The 15,800-nt window shown below is 39.7% G+C and overlaps 1 protein-coding gene across 1 annotated transcript in view; it reads left to right on the top strand.

Annotated features, from left to right (window-relative positions):
* Positions 1 to 10,854, top strand: part of ndufs1 (NADH:ubiquinone oxidoreductase core subunit S1) — a 41,540-nt gene extending 30,686 nt beyond the window's left edge. Inside the window, exons 14-19 of the mRNA XM_060827637.1 lie at positions 1,685 to 1,845; positions 4,931 to 5,085; positions 5,638 to 5,813; positions 6,998 to 7,132; positions 7,598 to 7,670; positions 10,036 to 10,854. Of these exons, the coding sequence (XP_060683620.1) occupies positions 1,685 to 1,845; positions 4,931 to 5,085; positions 5,638 to 5,813; positions 6,998 to 7,132; positions 7,598 to 7,670; positions 10,036 to 10,127 (792 nt within the window). The 3' untranslated portion in view covers positions 10,128 to 10,854. The remainder of the gene's footprint in view (positions 1 to 1,684; positions 1,846 to 4,930; positions 5,086 to 5,637; positions 5,814 to 6,997; positions 7,133 to 7,597; positions 7,671 to 10,035) is intronic.
* The last annotated feature ends 4,946 nt before the right edge of the window (positions 10,855 to 15,800 follow it).

Raw genomic sequence — 15,800 nt, 5'->3', positions numbered from 1 at the left:
TGGCTCAAAATTATCAGGGAGTAGAGCAGTTTGCCCTTCGGACATGATAAAGGGACAGTTCTAAAATGGGATCGTGATTGAGAAAACTAATATTCTGTACAGCAATTCATAGTTTTCATAGAACTACATTCACAATGATTTCTGGAAGTGGATCTGATCACTTGGATGAGTTGTGATACACTGTGGATGAACAGTTAGAATTTCTTCAAAAATGCATATACTGTGCTTTAGGCAGTCTTTTGCTAAAATATTTCAATTGATCAATATTGAATAAAACAGATTTTTTTTTAAAAAACTTTTATTTAAAGTTAGAGGGAACTGAGCGCAAAAGATTGCCAACAAATGATGTCAGATGTCAACTTTCTCTACATGAAAGAAAGTCATTAATGGGTTAAATAACCTTGAAGCAAAGTTACTTTATTGTAAAGAGTAAGCTTCTGAATTCTTTACACATTTTGTGCATTTGTGAACAAAGTTCTTAATTATTCTTTGTGAAATGCTGAATTTTTTTTGCATTGTTAGCAGTACAGGTTGCCATCATGAGAAGTTCATGAGCTGTCTTATTGTTCAACGTGTTCAAATTGGGCAATGAGACAAAAACCTGAGGTCAAAATTTATAATGCAAAGCACTGTTGAACACTTCAAATATAGTTATGTAAATTCAGTGCCCTGCAAAAATATACACCAATGGAATATTCTCCTTTTTGTTGCTTAAAAATTTAACTCGGATCAGAGTTTTCAGATCATTCCATTTCCCTTGCACCTGCCTTTAGAACCAATTCCTTAATGGCAGTTTCAAGTTCATTTGATTAAATACCAAAACGTCTTTTTGATCTCTTCAACAATTAGTCACCTGAGCTTTTTTTTAAACAATACAAGCTAAATGCATGTTTGTGAAAACCTCTATTTGTGCTTGCACAGACATGTTAGTAGGATATGCTGTGTTTCTTTAAATTAGTTGGGTCATTTCGACCCTGGTCTGTGAAATACTTGTAACAGTGATTGTATAAACACACCAACCTATTTGGTTCAGTGTCTGAGAAGCAGTTTAATTGACAGGAAAACAACCAATGAATTGGTTGATTCAGTGCCCAGTTAACAGATTAATGTTTAAGATGTTTATTTTGGCTAGAAAAATATCTTTGTGTGATAGCTGATTTAAACAGTCAGTCAATGTAATCGAGAAAGTAGAATTATCACGGCGGCACGGTGGCACAGTGGTTAGCACTGCTGCCTCACAGCGCCAGGGACCTGGGTTCAATTCCCGCCTCAGGCGACTGACTGTGTGGAGTTTGCACGTTCTCCCCGTGTCTGCGTGGGTTTCCTCCGGGTGCTCCGGTTTCCTCCCACCCTCCAAAGATGTGCGGGTCAGGTAAATTGGTCATGCTAAATTGCCCGTAGTGTTAGGTAAGGGGTATATGTAGGGGTATGGGTGGGTTGCGCTTCGGCGGGTCGGTGTGGACTTGTTGGGCCGAAGGGCCTGTTTCCACACAGTAAATCTAATCTAAATCTAATCTAATCTAATCTAATCAAAAGAGTAGTTTATAACTGCTATAGTTCGAGCTACTGGGGTTATTAGAAAATTATAAAACTCATTACTAAATTAACTACAAAGTGGCAAAATAAACAGGTACACTGACTTTGTACTTTTCTTCTTCCAATTCAACTCTCTTCCAAAAACCAGGTCCTGAATAAAGCAAGGAAGCCCATGGTGGTGGTGGGCAGTTCAATTCTCCAGCGACGTGACGGTGCAGCAATACATGCCGCTGTCAGCACCATTGCACAGAATGCCAGAGCAGGCAGCGAAGTCGGAGATAACTGGAGAGTTCTAAACGTCCTTCAGAGGTCAGAAGTGTGATCAATGTTGCAGTGAAACCATTTGGTACCTTGGATGTGAGCCTTGACGTTCGAGTGAAATATTCACTCGATCTTCCAAGTTTTGTGAGAAGATTTGTAGCTCGGGTGCTCGTTGTTGTGGTTCTGTTCGCCAAGCTGGGAATTTGTGTTGCAGACGTTTTATCCCCTGTCTAGGCGACATCCTCAGTGCTTGAGAGCCTCCTGTAAAGCGCTTCTGTGATGTTTCCTCCGGCATTTGTAGTGGTTTGAATCTGCCGCTTCCGGTTGTCAGTTCCAGCTGTCCGCTGCAGTGGTTGGTATATTAGGTCCAGGTCAATGTGCTTATTGATAGAAGCTGTGGATGAGTGCCATGCCTCTAGGAATTCCCTGGGTGTTCTGTTTGGCTTGTCCTATAATAGTAGTGATGTCCCAGTCGAACTCATGTTGCCTGTCATCTGCGTGTGTGGCTACAAGGGATAGCTGGTCGTGTCGTTTCGTGGCTAGTTGGTGTTCATGGATGCGGATCGTTAGCTGTCTTCCTGTTTGTCCTATGTAGTGTTTGCATGGGATTTTGTACACTACGTTGGTTTTGCTCATGCTGAGTATCGGGTCCTTCGTTCTGGTGAGTTGTTGTCTGAGAGTGGCTGTTGGTTTTTGTGCTGTTATGAGTCCTAATGGTCGCAGTAGTCTGGCTGTCAGTTCGGAATTGCTCCTGATGTATGGGATCTCTCTAGATCACTAGATCTCTCGGGTTCCAGTTTCGGCATATCTCCTCCCACTATTGAATTTATTATGATTACAGTACAGAATCTGACCCTTCTCCACATTCTACACTGAAATAACATTAAGTTTCATAGCGCCTATGGCAGCCTCCGCATATCCCAAAGCTGTTAGCAGTAAATTAAATCTTCTTGGTACCTAGCTGGAAGTGTAGTTGAGGCAATCTAGAGGGCATTGGATGATTATTTGGTTAAAAGTAGTGTGCAAGGGTAAGGTGAAAAAAACTGGAAATTTGCATGAGATAATAATGCTTCTTTAAAGAGTTGGTGCAGGCACGTTTGGGCAAATGGTCTCCTTCTGTGATGTAACAGCTTTGTGATTTTTCAAGTCTAGTCCTTGTTATAGTGTAGGAAATGCAGCAAACACTTCGCACACAGCAAGCTCCCACAAACAGCAAAGTGATAATGATCAAATAATCTGCTTCAGGAGTGTTGAAAATGAAAAGATTGATAGGACAATGGGATGAGTTTTCTTGTTCTTTCAAATTGTGCATTGGGATCTTTTACGCTGACTTAAGTGGGCAGATAGGACCTTGCTTTAAGTTTACCTCTGAAAGATGACACTTTCAATATTGTGGTTTTGCTTCAACATTGCAGCTTATATTTGATGCATATAATCTCTGGAGTGGAGCCCTCTAACTCTCAGGTGAGAGTGCTGCACACTAAGTTGCAACTGTAATACAAGATTGAGTCAGTGACTTATGGTTTATAGTACCATTTGAGTGATCTATTGATCTTCCAAGGTATTATGCTTGAACTTCTATAATACGCCCCTACAAGCTACAAATCTCCAATGGCACTATTGATGTCATAGAATGTATGGTTTGTTTGACATTGGGCATTCACAAACCTTTCCAGTTATCTTTGGTGCTTCATAGACACACTTCCGTACTTTTAATGTATTGACTATCTCTCAGCACCTTGTACTTCACAACCAGTGAAGCAGCTATGCGAAAGCAGATTTGCTTGTTGCAGTAAAGTTAGCAGGTCTTTAATACCAGCTGACTGTAAAGAAGAGACAAGTTTGGAATACAGCTTAATATCTAAAGTAAGGCATTCTGAAGAGGGTCGTACTGGACTGAAAATGTTAACTTTCTCCACAGAAGATGTCAAACCTGCTGAATTTCTCCAGCATTTTCTGTGTTTGTCTCAGATTTCAACATCCATAGTATTTTGCTTTTATCCCAGCAGTGTAGAACTCCCACAACATGCCACTGAACTGTCAGCTTAAATAATGTGCATGTGGCCACTCGACCCTCCAACTAGCAAAGCTACAAGAATATGATCAAAGAATAATGCCAATAATTTTGCTGTGGTCTCAAATAATTACCGAGAGTTATCAGCATAGAAACGGGCCATTTAGTCCAACTGGTGTATGCCGGTGTTCATCCTTCATATAAGGCTCCTCCCATCTAACCTCACTTTTTAAACTATCATTATATTCTTTTCTCTTTCATGTTCTTATCTAGCTTTGCCGTTAAGTGCAGCCATGCAGTCGTGAATTCCACATTTTAACAACTTCTTGTAGTGCAGTTGGGATTTGGCTTTGATGTCATCAACTCAGCTGAAATGCTGGGAGATTCTCATTCACTCAGCAATTACTAGAGGTAAAGTGTTTGGGATATGAGGAGAGTCAATGAATTTAGGATTGTTCTCCTTCGAGCAGGGAATGTTAATAGGATGATTTTACAGAAATGATGCAGAGATTTGAGGTAAGGAGAAACTGTTTACACTGGCAGGATGCATTTCAGATAATTTTTAAAAAAAAACAAGAACTCTGGGTGCTGGAAATGAGAAACTGAAACAGAAATTGCTGTAAAAACTCAACAGATTTGGCTGTATCTGTGGAGAGAAAGTATAGTTGATTTTTCGCGTCCAGTGACCCATCTTCGGAATGCCTTTTTTTGTTTATTGCACAGATTTTTGTATAATTGGCAAAAGAACAGGAGATGATGTGAGATTTTCTTCCCATCAGAAAATTAAGATTCAGAATTCATTGCCAAAGAAGGCTAATGAAAACAGATTTAATAATTTTGGAAGAGGAAATCCATATGTACTCAAAAGAATTTGTGGTACTACAGCTGAAAGAGTGGTTGGGGTGGGGGAGGTGGTAATTTAATAATTCTTTCAAAAAGTCAGCACAATGAACTGCATGACCATCTCCTTAAGGGTATGTTTGTGTGAAATTAGAGATTAAACTCAGCAACGTTTTACTGAGACATCATGAGTTATGTCCTGACTTCTGGCCTATGTTGTAATCCGTTGTAGTTGTTTATTTGAAGTGAAGTAACAAAGATGCGTGTGTGTTCATGTAGGGTAGCCGGCCAAGTCGCTGCTCTGGATTTGGGATACAAAGCTGGTGTTGACTATATCCGGAAAAATCCCCCTAAAGTGCTATTCCTTCTTGGAGCAGACAGTGGCTGCATCACACGGGAGCATCTTTCAAAGGATTGCTTCATCGTTTATCAGGGTAAGCATCACGGCAACCGTCATCTACATAATGCTGTTGAACCTCTAGAGTGCATTGCATTGAAAAAATGGCTGCTAACTCTCCGTTTAGTGTAAAGAGTTCTTGACTGGGTCAGAGATTGATTTTTATTTCTGGAGGAGTACTTGAGTCCACAATCTTCTGACTGTGTGCTGCTATAGCAGACACGTAGTGACCTCGCAATGCAGGGTCACAGTTTAAAAACTACTCATGATTGGAGACTTTTTTTTTGGAGTCTTGCCTGAGGCCACAAGAGTACCAGGTGTAGAATTAGAAATATTGTAGAACAATAAATTACAGCATTTTGAATTTAATGTTACGTCCTGGGGGGTAGAACAGATGGAACTATCCTCTATTTTGAAATCAGTTACAAGATACCAGATCTGAAAATCTTTGTTGCTGACTGTGACTGCCAATTTTGTAACTGCTTTGTCTTGATGTCCCTCAACTCTAAGTGTGGAATTTTAAAAAATAAAATCAATTTGCACACAGCTGTGTCAAATGATCACTGACTTTTCATGTTTCCCTTTTTAGGACATCATGGAGATGTCGGAGCCCCCATGGCAGATGTTGTTCTACCTGGAGCTGCTTACACAGAGAAGAAAGCAACATATGTCAACACAGAGGGCCGTGCCCAGCAGACCAGAGTGGCAGTAACGGCGCCTGGCATGGCCAGGGAAGATTGGCAAATTATTCGTGCACTTTCCGAGGTACAGAAGAGTGTCCGTGGCATAAAAACAGAGTAACAGGAGAGGTCCACTCAGCCCACAAGTCTGTTAGGCTATTTAATTAGCGAAGTGGAGGCTGGCCTCCAGCTGCTCTATTTGGTAGCAGTTTTATTTCTTGTCCTGGCTCCATTTGGTCCCTTAGGGAACCATGAAAATCTAACTCCACAAAGTTAAAACAAGACACAAAATTTCAAATCCAATTCTGTGAGAAAGCAGGGCAATTGTAGTAATTCAGAAATTCTCTCTTCAGATATACAAAATGTTGTCGTCTTAATTCTCAAATGTTACTCCCTATAGAAATTAAATGTTTGCATGTTTTAAAGTGATCCACGTGCCAGGGGAAAGAGCCTGTCAAAGAGTTATTAATATAAGTTTCCACATTGTTGCTCTTTAGCACCCATCAGCCCTTTCTCAAGTTGATATAGATGTCATGCTTCCCAGAGCACAGTTGTGTGATGTAGAACAAATCCTTTATAAAACATTGTTGACTCTGGTAAGCTTATCATTGATACAAAGAAATACTTGGATTGATCGAGCATTTTCACCACTTTGGACATTCCAAAGGACTTGGCAGCCAGTGAGGTAATATTAGAGAGTTGTGATGTAGGAAATATGGCAACCAGTTTATGCACAGCAGAATCTCCCAAACAACAGTGATGCAATAATGATCAAATAACTTTTTTTTTCTAATGTTGGTTTTGAGATACCAGTAATGATAGGGACACTGGAAACCGTCGCTATTTTTGTTTGAAATTGTACAATACCTTTTTGTTTTAACATTTACGAGAAGTGGAGCAGGGCCTTCATTTAATATCTTATTCAAAAGACTGTGCCTTTAATGCTCCAGCACAGTACTGAAGGAGTGTTGCCTAATCAGATTTGATGCTAAAATTTCTAAACTGGAACTTAAACCTGCAATCATGTGAACTTTGACTGAGTATCAGGATCAAGTCTACAATTTATCTTTCTTAACCATATGGTTCAGTACAATACTGTACAGAACACCTATTCCATAGAACTGTTTTAAAAAAATCTGCACGCAAACTCTGTTTGCTTTTTCAACATTTAGAAGTTCTTGATATTTATTTATCCAGACCAAATTTTCCCTAGTTTAATTTAAATTGGAAACTGCAGTCTTATGTTCTTAATCATTTGTCTCTTTGCAGGTGGCTGGTGTAACACTTCCTTATGATACTCTGGATGAGGTCCGTGACAGGTTGGCTGAAATATCTCCAAACCTGATCTGCTACAATGATGTAGAAGAGGCCAATTTTTTCAAACAGGCAAATGAGCTAGCAAAGGTCAGCCTAATTTCGCTTGTTAGCCTGTTAGCTTACACCCTGGTGTGCAAACCCTTTCCCAGTAGCTTAATTATTATAGCATGCGACATAGTTGAAGCCTAATCAGACAAAAGCAGGACACCCTTTGTGCAGGATTGGTGAAATAAAAAACTGTGGTTTGGAAATGGGTTTTAAAAGCATCATTTTTAAAGGAACACCGGTCAGTTGAGGAATGACTGAGGTTCAAATGACCAGACTTGCAGGAATATAATCTTCTCATGAAGATATAGGTGACAGAAGACTACAGAGTGTCAGGAGAGATTAGGTCATGATAATTTTAAATATTGAGCCAGGAAAGGAAACGATCAAGGGCATAAGAACTGAAATGAATAAATGTTTCATGCTATATGCATTAATTCTGATTAGTTTTCTTCTGTTTGTTCATATCTTGAGGCAGTGTCTGACCCTTTCTCTGTTTTCTTACAGCTTGTGAATCAACAGGTCTTGTCTGAGCCACTTGTTCCACCTCAACTTACAATTAAAGATTTTTACATGACAGGTACGTGTTAATTGAATATGCAATGGGATATTACTTGGGAACCAGACTGGCTAATGCTTGTTTCAGGATAAAATCTGGAGATGTTGTTCTTTTGATTAACGGGTCAAATGTGCTGTTCACCAGTAGTAACCATGCTAAAGGACAATGGCTGCTTTCTCTGCAATTGTGGGATACCATTCTGTTTGAAAGACCCAGCAACACTGTCAGCGTCACCATCAATATTCCACTCAAACTGATTTTAATATTTTGCAGACGGTTCGTGTATAGAATAACACAGAAATCCAGAAGTTTCTGCCAATAATTCTTCAGGGAGTGTGCTGTTAACATATTCCCCACCCCTATCCTGTCTGTAGGGTACAATCCCTGGCCAAACAATAATGTTCATTTTCACGCCATTAGGTTTCCTACAAAAAAAAGGAAAAGGTTGTAACATGTAGAATGAGATGAAATATGGTTTTCAATTATATATTAATTTCAGAATTGCTGCAAAACACCTTCACTGGTCCTGAAAGGTTTATTTTAGTTTTGATCCAAATCCAGCTATGATTTAATTCACTGTTTGAAAATCTAAAATAAAAATCATGTTTTTTGACTGCTACATGTGAGGCTACTTCAGGATGCTCATGTTGCTGTTCATAGATCTGGAGGTCCACCAGTTTTAGAATGACCATGGGAAAGAGGAAATTGGCATCATATATATGAGTCAATCTTTGTTGGCAGTTTTCTTTTGAGGTCTGCAACTCATGCTGATCCTTCACTACTGATTGAAAAATATAGCCTGTTATGTAATATTGCACAAGTTATTGCATTAATAAAATGTTTTTGTAAAATTTCAAGTGTGTACAAATAGCTCAGTCACATGTCTGACTCAGCTTGCATTATCTATTCCCTTTCAAGTGGATTCAAGTTCCAAGACACTACTTAGGAACGCAATCAGAGAAAAATACAACACCTTGATAAAGGACCATGTATTTGAGGAGATGATGCAAATTTTGATCAGAGATCGATCTTTAAGCAGACTAAGCAGGTGCAAGCATAACCAGGTTTAGGGAAGGAATGCCTGACAGCCATCAGTATTGAGGTGAAATAATTCATTCATGGGATTTGGGTGTTGCTTGCTAGGCAAGCATTTATTGCCCATCCCTGACTGTCCAAAGGCAAACTACATTGCTGTGGATAGAGTTACATATAGTTCAGAGCTGATAAGGACGGCTGATCTATTTCCCTAACGGATGGACGTGACCAGATAAGTGCTCTCTATTGTCATAAATACCTACGTGGTTACCATTAGGTTAACATGTTTCCATTTCCAGCTTTTTATACAATCACTATTCGCCATCAGCCATGGAGGGATTCAAATTCATGTTCCCAGAACAATTGCTTGAAGTTCTGGATTACTTGTTCAATCTTACCCACTTTATCTCTCTCGCTCTGTCCTCTTTTTGATGGGACTGTGGAGATTTGGAAGAGTTGATGTTCATGGTGGGTGAAGGATGGAAAGTTGCCTAAGAATGTATCGTATCATTTGAGTCCAGGGTGACTGCGTCTGTGCATCCTAACAAAAGAAAGACTTTTGTTCATATTGTACTTTACCAAATTCAGATATGTACTGAGGACCACCAGGAAGAAATTTGCCATGAGTTCAAATGCCATACTAAAATTAGACAAAGAGCAATGAAATGAACAGTCGGTTGACCTGCTTTTGCCATTGTTGATGAAGTAATGTTGAATAGAGCATCAGAGAGCAAATAATCCCTGAGAACCATTGGGAAAAATAATTAGGGTGACTTACACTCTAGGACACTGTCATATTCTTGGAGATAAAGTCAGAATTAGAGGTGGCTAAGTCTTAACTGACTCCAAAGGCAACAAACTAATATGAAACCTCAATGGGCCTCAGATCTCAGTGTTGTTTGCTTGTTTCCCTTAATCTGTAAATATACCTGAAGGTGTTATCACTTGATTTTTGGATTTAGTAATAAGGCACTGGAAACAGCCAAACCTCCAAATTTCAAACTGGACAAACTAGCCTTTAAGAAATCTACGTGAATATGTGCATACACTTTGTAGATCAAATTGTCACAGCTTTGAACCTAATTGTGCTAGCAACATGATTGTGTAAACACCTTAGGTGCAATTACATGAAATCCTGTTGTGTAAATTGAAGCCACAAAACTACACCCATCAGAGTTTAGCTAAAAATTGAGCGATGACTGTGTTTTCTTGTTGGATTGTTTCTGTTCTGTGAAGAACTGTGTTCAAATTATAGTGATAGCTGGTAATTAATGTATAACAGATTTCAGCAGAAGCCTAGAATTATTCAACTTTTAAAGTCTTTGCTTTTCCTGGTTTCCTTTCCCTATAGATCCAATCAGCAGAGCCTCCCAGACGATGGCAAAGTGTATCAAAGCGGTTACTGAAGGATCCAGTGCAGTTGACGAGCCTTCCATCTGCTAACCTATACTGACAAAAAAAAATCTCAGGCATTGGTGTTGTGCTGTTGTAGCTGAATTCTGCACAAATATATATAAAGGATAAACTTCTAACGAAGATTGAGTTCATGCCCGGTTGTATACTCTGAGCATGATTAGTAAAGTTGTATAATGCTCAGTGAGAGGCGGGGGAATGTATGACACACTCCAGCCATTTACAAGCTACATAATTAAAATCTGTTGTGTTAAGTAGTACAAATTTCCACATGAAATTCAAAATTTAGTGTGATAATTGGCTGTGTGATGAGCTTCTGATTATGCTGACTTTGTGTTCAAGACAGTTATTATTTTTGTGCATTTATCGCAACCTTCTCAAGGAAGACAGTAGTTCTTGTAATGCTGCAATCAAATTTTTATGGGAAATAAATGTATATCATAGGGGTGAAGCCAATGAAATGTATTGTTTGATACAAACATAGAAAATGGTGAGAAACTCAGCAATTCTCGCAGCATCGATGGAGAGAGGAACAGAGTTAACATTTCAAGTCCTGTATGACTCTTCAGTTCCAAAGCATTGAGAAACTGTTGCTGCTTGTCTGAGATTTCCAGCAGGTGCAATATTTTGCTTTTAAATGTATTCTTTGGGTGACTGCAATGAGTGTCCTATGTCACTTGGGTCATGCATTGTAAACTGGTATCTGACATTTCATCAGAGAGATGTATCTGCCCCTGGATAAAAGTGCCTATACGTCTCTGATCTGTCCTCTTGACTCGCTCAAACTCTTGTCTGTCATCAAGGCCAAAACTTTGAAACTGCCAAACTCCACTCTCTCGTCATTGATCCTTTAACCAAAACAAATTGCATTAACATAGCATGTTTAAGATGATGAAATGTCTTCAGGCATTTTACAGAAGTAGTATGAAACAACACTGGCAAATTATGAGAATAAATTCAGAAGGACAGTATTAATTGTTTGCAAAGTGCAGAATAATCAAGGACAGTGAACATAGATCTGTTCAGAGAAGGTCATGTCTCACTAATTGACTTTTGAAAAGAGAACAAATAGGTTATTGAGTGCAATGTAGCTGATGTAGGGATATTGCTAAAGTCCCTTGTGATAGTTTGGTCAGCAAATTAAAAGCCCTGAGGACTTGAAGGAGAGTGGCAATTTGGTTTCAAAATTAGTTCAGTGGCAGAAATCGTAAGGTGATAGTTGAGACGGATTTCTGCAACTGAAAGGGTTTTTTCTTGTTGTTTTTGACCATTATTTAGACTCTAGTACAGAGATCATGATACTTAACTCGTTTGTGTATCACCTGCATACTTATGTACTTTGCAGTGAGGAGAACATGGTAAATTGTCAGAAGAGGAGGAAGGCAGTAGCCCATGGGTTTACACATTATGACTAGACTATTAATCCAAAAACCAATTCATGTTCTGGGAACCTGGGTTTGACACCCACCATGGCAGATGGAATTTGAATTCAATGAGAAAAAGATCTGGAATTAAGTCTAATGATCATGATGAACTTGTTATCCATTGTCAGGAAAATGCTGTGGTGGTTATTTTTGTGCATTTATCACAACCTTCTCAGGGAAGGTTCTTTTAGGGTAGGAATCTGCCATCCTTATCTGGTCTGGCCTCTGTGACTTCAAAACCATAGCATCTCTCTAGGCAATTAGGGATGGACAATTCAACGCAGTGATACCTATATCCTGTAAATGAATGAATAAAACAAAAAGACAAACATGTTCTGGTCAGTTGGACAGAAAAGTGAAACATTAAATTCAATCTGGGAAAGTGTGAGATAATGTAGTTTGGAAGATGAAGCAAAGTATTGAATAGTAGAAAAACAGGAATCTTGGCAGATATGTGCACAGATCTTTAAAGGTCTGCTGAAGGTGATTAAGAAAGCAGTGGCAAATAATCCCATATTAGAAGAGGCATAGGAAAAAGAGTGGATAAGTTATGCTTGAACTGTATACAACAACAGGCCACAGGTTGAGTATTCTGAACCGTTCTTTGTGCTGTAGGAAAGATATGATTGCGCCGAGTGGGTGCAGATGAAATTTACATGCATGTTGCCAAGACAGAAAAAAATTGTCTATGGTTAAAGATGAGATTACTTGAGGTTGTCTTCCATGCAACAGAGGAGGCTGGTGGTTTAATTGATATGTATAAAATTATGAAAAGCTCCACAGTATAAATAGAGGTGACCCATTTGCCATAGTGGTGGGTGTAGGTTTAAAGTCATTGATAGAAGGATTAGAATGGGGAGATGAAAGGAACATTTTGTTCAGGTAGAGGATGAGGGAGACCTGAAACACAGGGCCCGAAAGGGTTATTTTCCTTCAGAGACTCAGTGCATTGGCAATAGTATATGGGTGCCACGGTGAAAAGGCTCAACCTGCAGAACTACGGGCTGAATGCAGGAAGATGAGCTCATTCTGGTTAATTCTTTGTGATAGGCCTAATGGCCCATTTCACTGTTGTAAATTTTAAATTTTAAATTATTTCTATGAAATGTTGATGTTAACCATGTTTTGTCACTTTCCTTAAAGAAAGAGATGCATTTCAAAAGAGGGAAAAGGGTTAGGGACAGGAGTAAACCAACACCCCATAAATCTGCTTCACCTTTTATTGTAAGCTTGGCTATTACCTTTCACCAACATTACTCTCAAAATACTTTATGCCATTGATAATGAAAATTTTATCCACTTCTACTTTTCAACCACATAGCTTCCCTTCTGGGCAATAGAATTCCAAAGATTGATCATAGGCTGAGTAATAACACTTTTCCTTAGCATGGTGTTAAATAGTAACTCCCTTATTTTTAAATTATGCCCTTAGTTCCAGATCCCTCAATTTGGGAAAACATCGTACTTGTATCTATCCTGTCTATCCCTCTTTTTGTAAACGAGTGTTTTGTAGATGTCAATGAGATCACCTTGCATTCTTCTAACCTCTGGCAGATCCAGCCCCAGTTTGCCCAATTTATTTTCATCGGACAATCCTGTCATCACACAAACGAGTCTGGTTTACTTTTATTTTATTCTCTCTACGGTAATTCTGGAATATATTTCCTCAGATACATAGACCCAAACTGCACTGTACTGTGGGTGATCTTGTTGAAACCTACAACATGCTTAACGGGACAGACAAGGTAACAAGATACAACTAAGGTAGTGACTTTTATACTGAGCTGACATTGAACCTGAACGAATTTTATTCCAACTTCTGACCCAAATGGATATGAAAGCTTGTGTATTTCAATGGAATATACACTAATGATGAGGATGTATCTGATCAAACTCACGATCATCAGCAGAGTGAGGTGACAAACCGAGCAGAGAGAAGCATCTTTGAGGAAAGGGAATAAGGCTTCACCTTCAAAAGCTGTGTATAAGTGTAAACGAATAATGTTACAATACAGAAGAAAATGGAAGAGCCTTATTCTGAGGGAAGGAAAAACACAGGTGTACAGAGACCCAAGCAGAGCAATGACCTGGTAAAGGACAGTAGTCTTCAAGATTGTATGTAAAGGCAGCCAACACCCAGAGAAATAAGGGGTGGTACGGTGTGATTATAAATTATATTGAAAACAAGTCATCTTAAAAACAGCCTGGTGCACATAGTGTGTTAACATGAAGATGGACTTGTGGTTAGGTAGCATATTTTAATTTCTTAATTAGCATAATTTCTTCCCAATTAGTTAAGTACTTGTAAAGTTTACCAAGTTTTACAGTCTTTGAACATGCATGGTCAGGTCCCACAGACTTTATTTCCTACACATTCCAAAAGTGAGAGATTTTCTCTGTCACTTAGAGTCATAGAGATGTACATCCTGGAAACAGACCCTTCGGTCCAACCTGTCCATGCTGACCAGATATCCCGACCCAATCTCGTCCCACCTGCCAGCACCTGGCCCATATCCCTCCAAACCCTTCCTATTCATATACCCATCCAAATGCCTCTTAAATGTTGCAATTGTACCAGCCTCCACCACTTCCTCAAGCAGCTCATTCCATACCCGTACCATCCTCTGCGTGAAAATCTTGCCCCATAGGTCTCCTTTATATCTTTCCCCTCTTACCTTAAATCTGTGCCCTCTAGTTCTGGACTCCCCAAACCCAGGGAAAAGACTTTGAATATTTATCCTATCCATGCCCCTCATAATTTTGTAAACCTCTATAAGGTCACCCCCTCGGCCTCCGACACTCCAGGGAAAACAGCCCCAGCCTGTTCAACCTCTCCCTATAGCTCAAATCCTCCAATCCTGGCCACATCCTTGTAAATCTGGGCGACACAGTGGTTAGCACTGCTACCTCACAGCACCAGAGACCTGGCCTCAGGCGACTGACTGTGTGGAGTTTGCAAATTCTCCCCATGTCTGCGTGGGTTTCTGCCAGGTGCTGCAGTTTCCTCCCACAGTCCAAAAATATGCAGGCTCGGTGAATTGGCCATGCTAAATTGTCCGTGGTGTTAGGTGAAGGGGTAAACGTAGGGGAATGGGTCTGGGTGGATTGTGCTTCAGTGGGTTGGTGTGGACTTGTTGGGCCAGTTTCCAAACTGTAAGTAATCTAAAACATCTTTCCAATAGGAAGAAGACTAGAATTGCACACAGTATTCCAACAGTGGCCTAACCAATGTCCTGTACAGTCGCAACATGACCTCCCAACTTCTGTACTCAATACTCTGACCAATAAAGGAAAGCATATCAAAAGCCTTCTTCACTAACCTATCGACCTGCCGCACCACTTTCAAGGAGCTATGAACTGCACTCCAAGGTCTCTTTGTTCAGCAACACTCCCTTGGCCCTTCCCATTAAGTGTATAAGTACTGCTAAGATTTGCTTTCCAAAAATGCAGCACCTCCTACTTATCTGAATTAAACTCCATCTGCCGCTTCTCAGCCCATTGGCCCATCTGGTCAAGATCCTGTTGTAATCTGAGGTAACCCTCTTCGCTGTCCACTACACCTCCAATTTGCCCAAGTGTTTATTATTCAGCTAGAGACAAAGCTGAAGTATGCCTCCGTTTGAACTTACATACAGTCAGAATGGAGCCTCAGTGGTACTGAGCGTGTCACTTTAACTGCTAAGTTGAAAGGTTGTCAGGGCTCTATCTGCCCACTCTGGTGAATGGGAAAGACCTAAACACTACTTCAAAGAAGCATGGAAGAGTTCTCGACAACACCCTGACTAATATTTATTCCCCAAAAGATATCACAAAGAACAGATGACGTGGTCATGACCATATCACTGTTTGAGGGAGATTTGTGGTGCACACACTGATCATCTTAGTTCCTACAATGCAGCGTTTCAAGACAGCTTAGCAGTATTTGCTGGATCATAAAATGCACTTTTCTCTGTAGACAAGTCTGAAAATTGTCTTAAATCAATGGTTTGAACATCAGCCCTCGTACAACAACTGGCAATTATTTGCACCAAATACACCTACCAAAGTTGGCATGAACCCAATTGCTACAAGGCAAAAGAAGTTCTTCCATACCATTGGACTCAATATAGAAGTAATAAGTCATTCCAAAGAGCATGGAAACCAAGTGCTTGAAAGACACTTTATGTCCTCCTTAAACCGAGTAAATGATAGAGGATAGAAAAATCAAGTGGTGGTGAAATAGAAAAGAGCAAGAAGACTTTTTTTGTGGGCATGTAGCAAAATAGGGACAAATCAAGGA

The sequence above is a fragment of the Hemiscyllium ocellatum genome, chromosome 7, assembly GCF_020745735.1.
Source record: "Hemiscyllium ocellatum isolate sHemOce1 chromosome 7, sHemOce1.pat.X.cur, whole genome shotgun sequence".
Classification (NCBI taxonomy): Eukaryota; Metazoa; Chordata; class Chondrichthyes; order Orectolobiformes; family Hemiscylliidae; genus Hemiscyllium; species Hemiscyllium ocellatum.
Note: the sequence above shows the minus strand (reverse complement) of the source record. Positions and strands in the feature narration are given on the sequence as shown.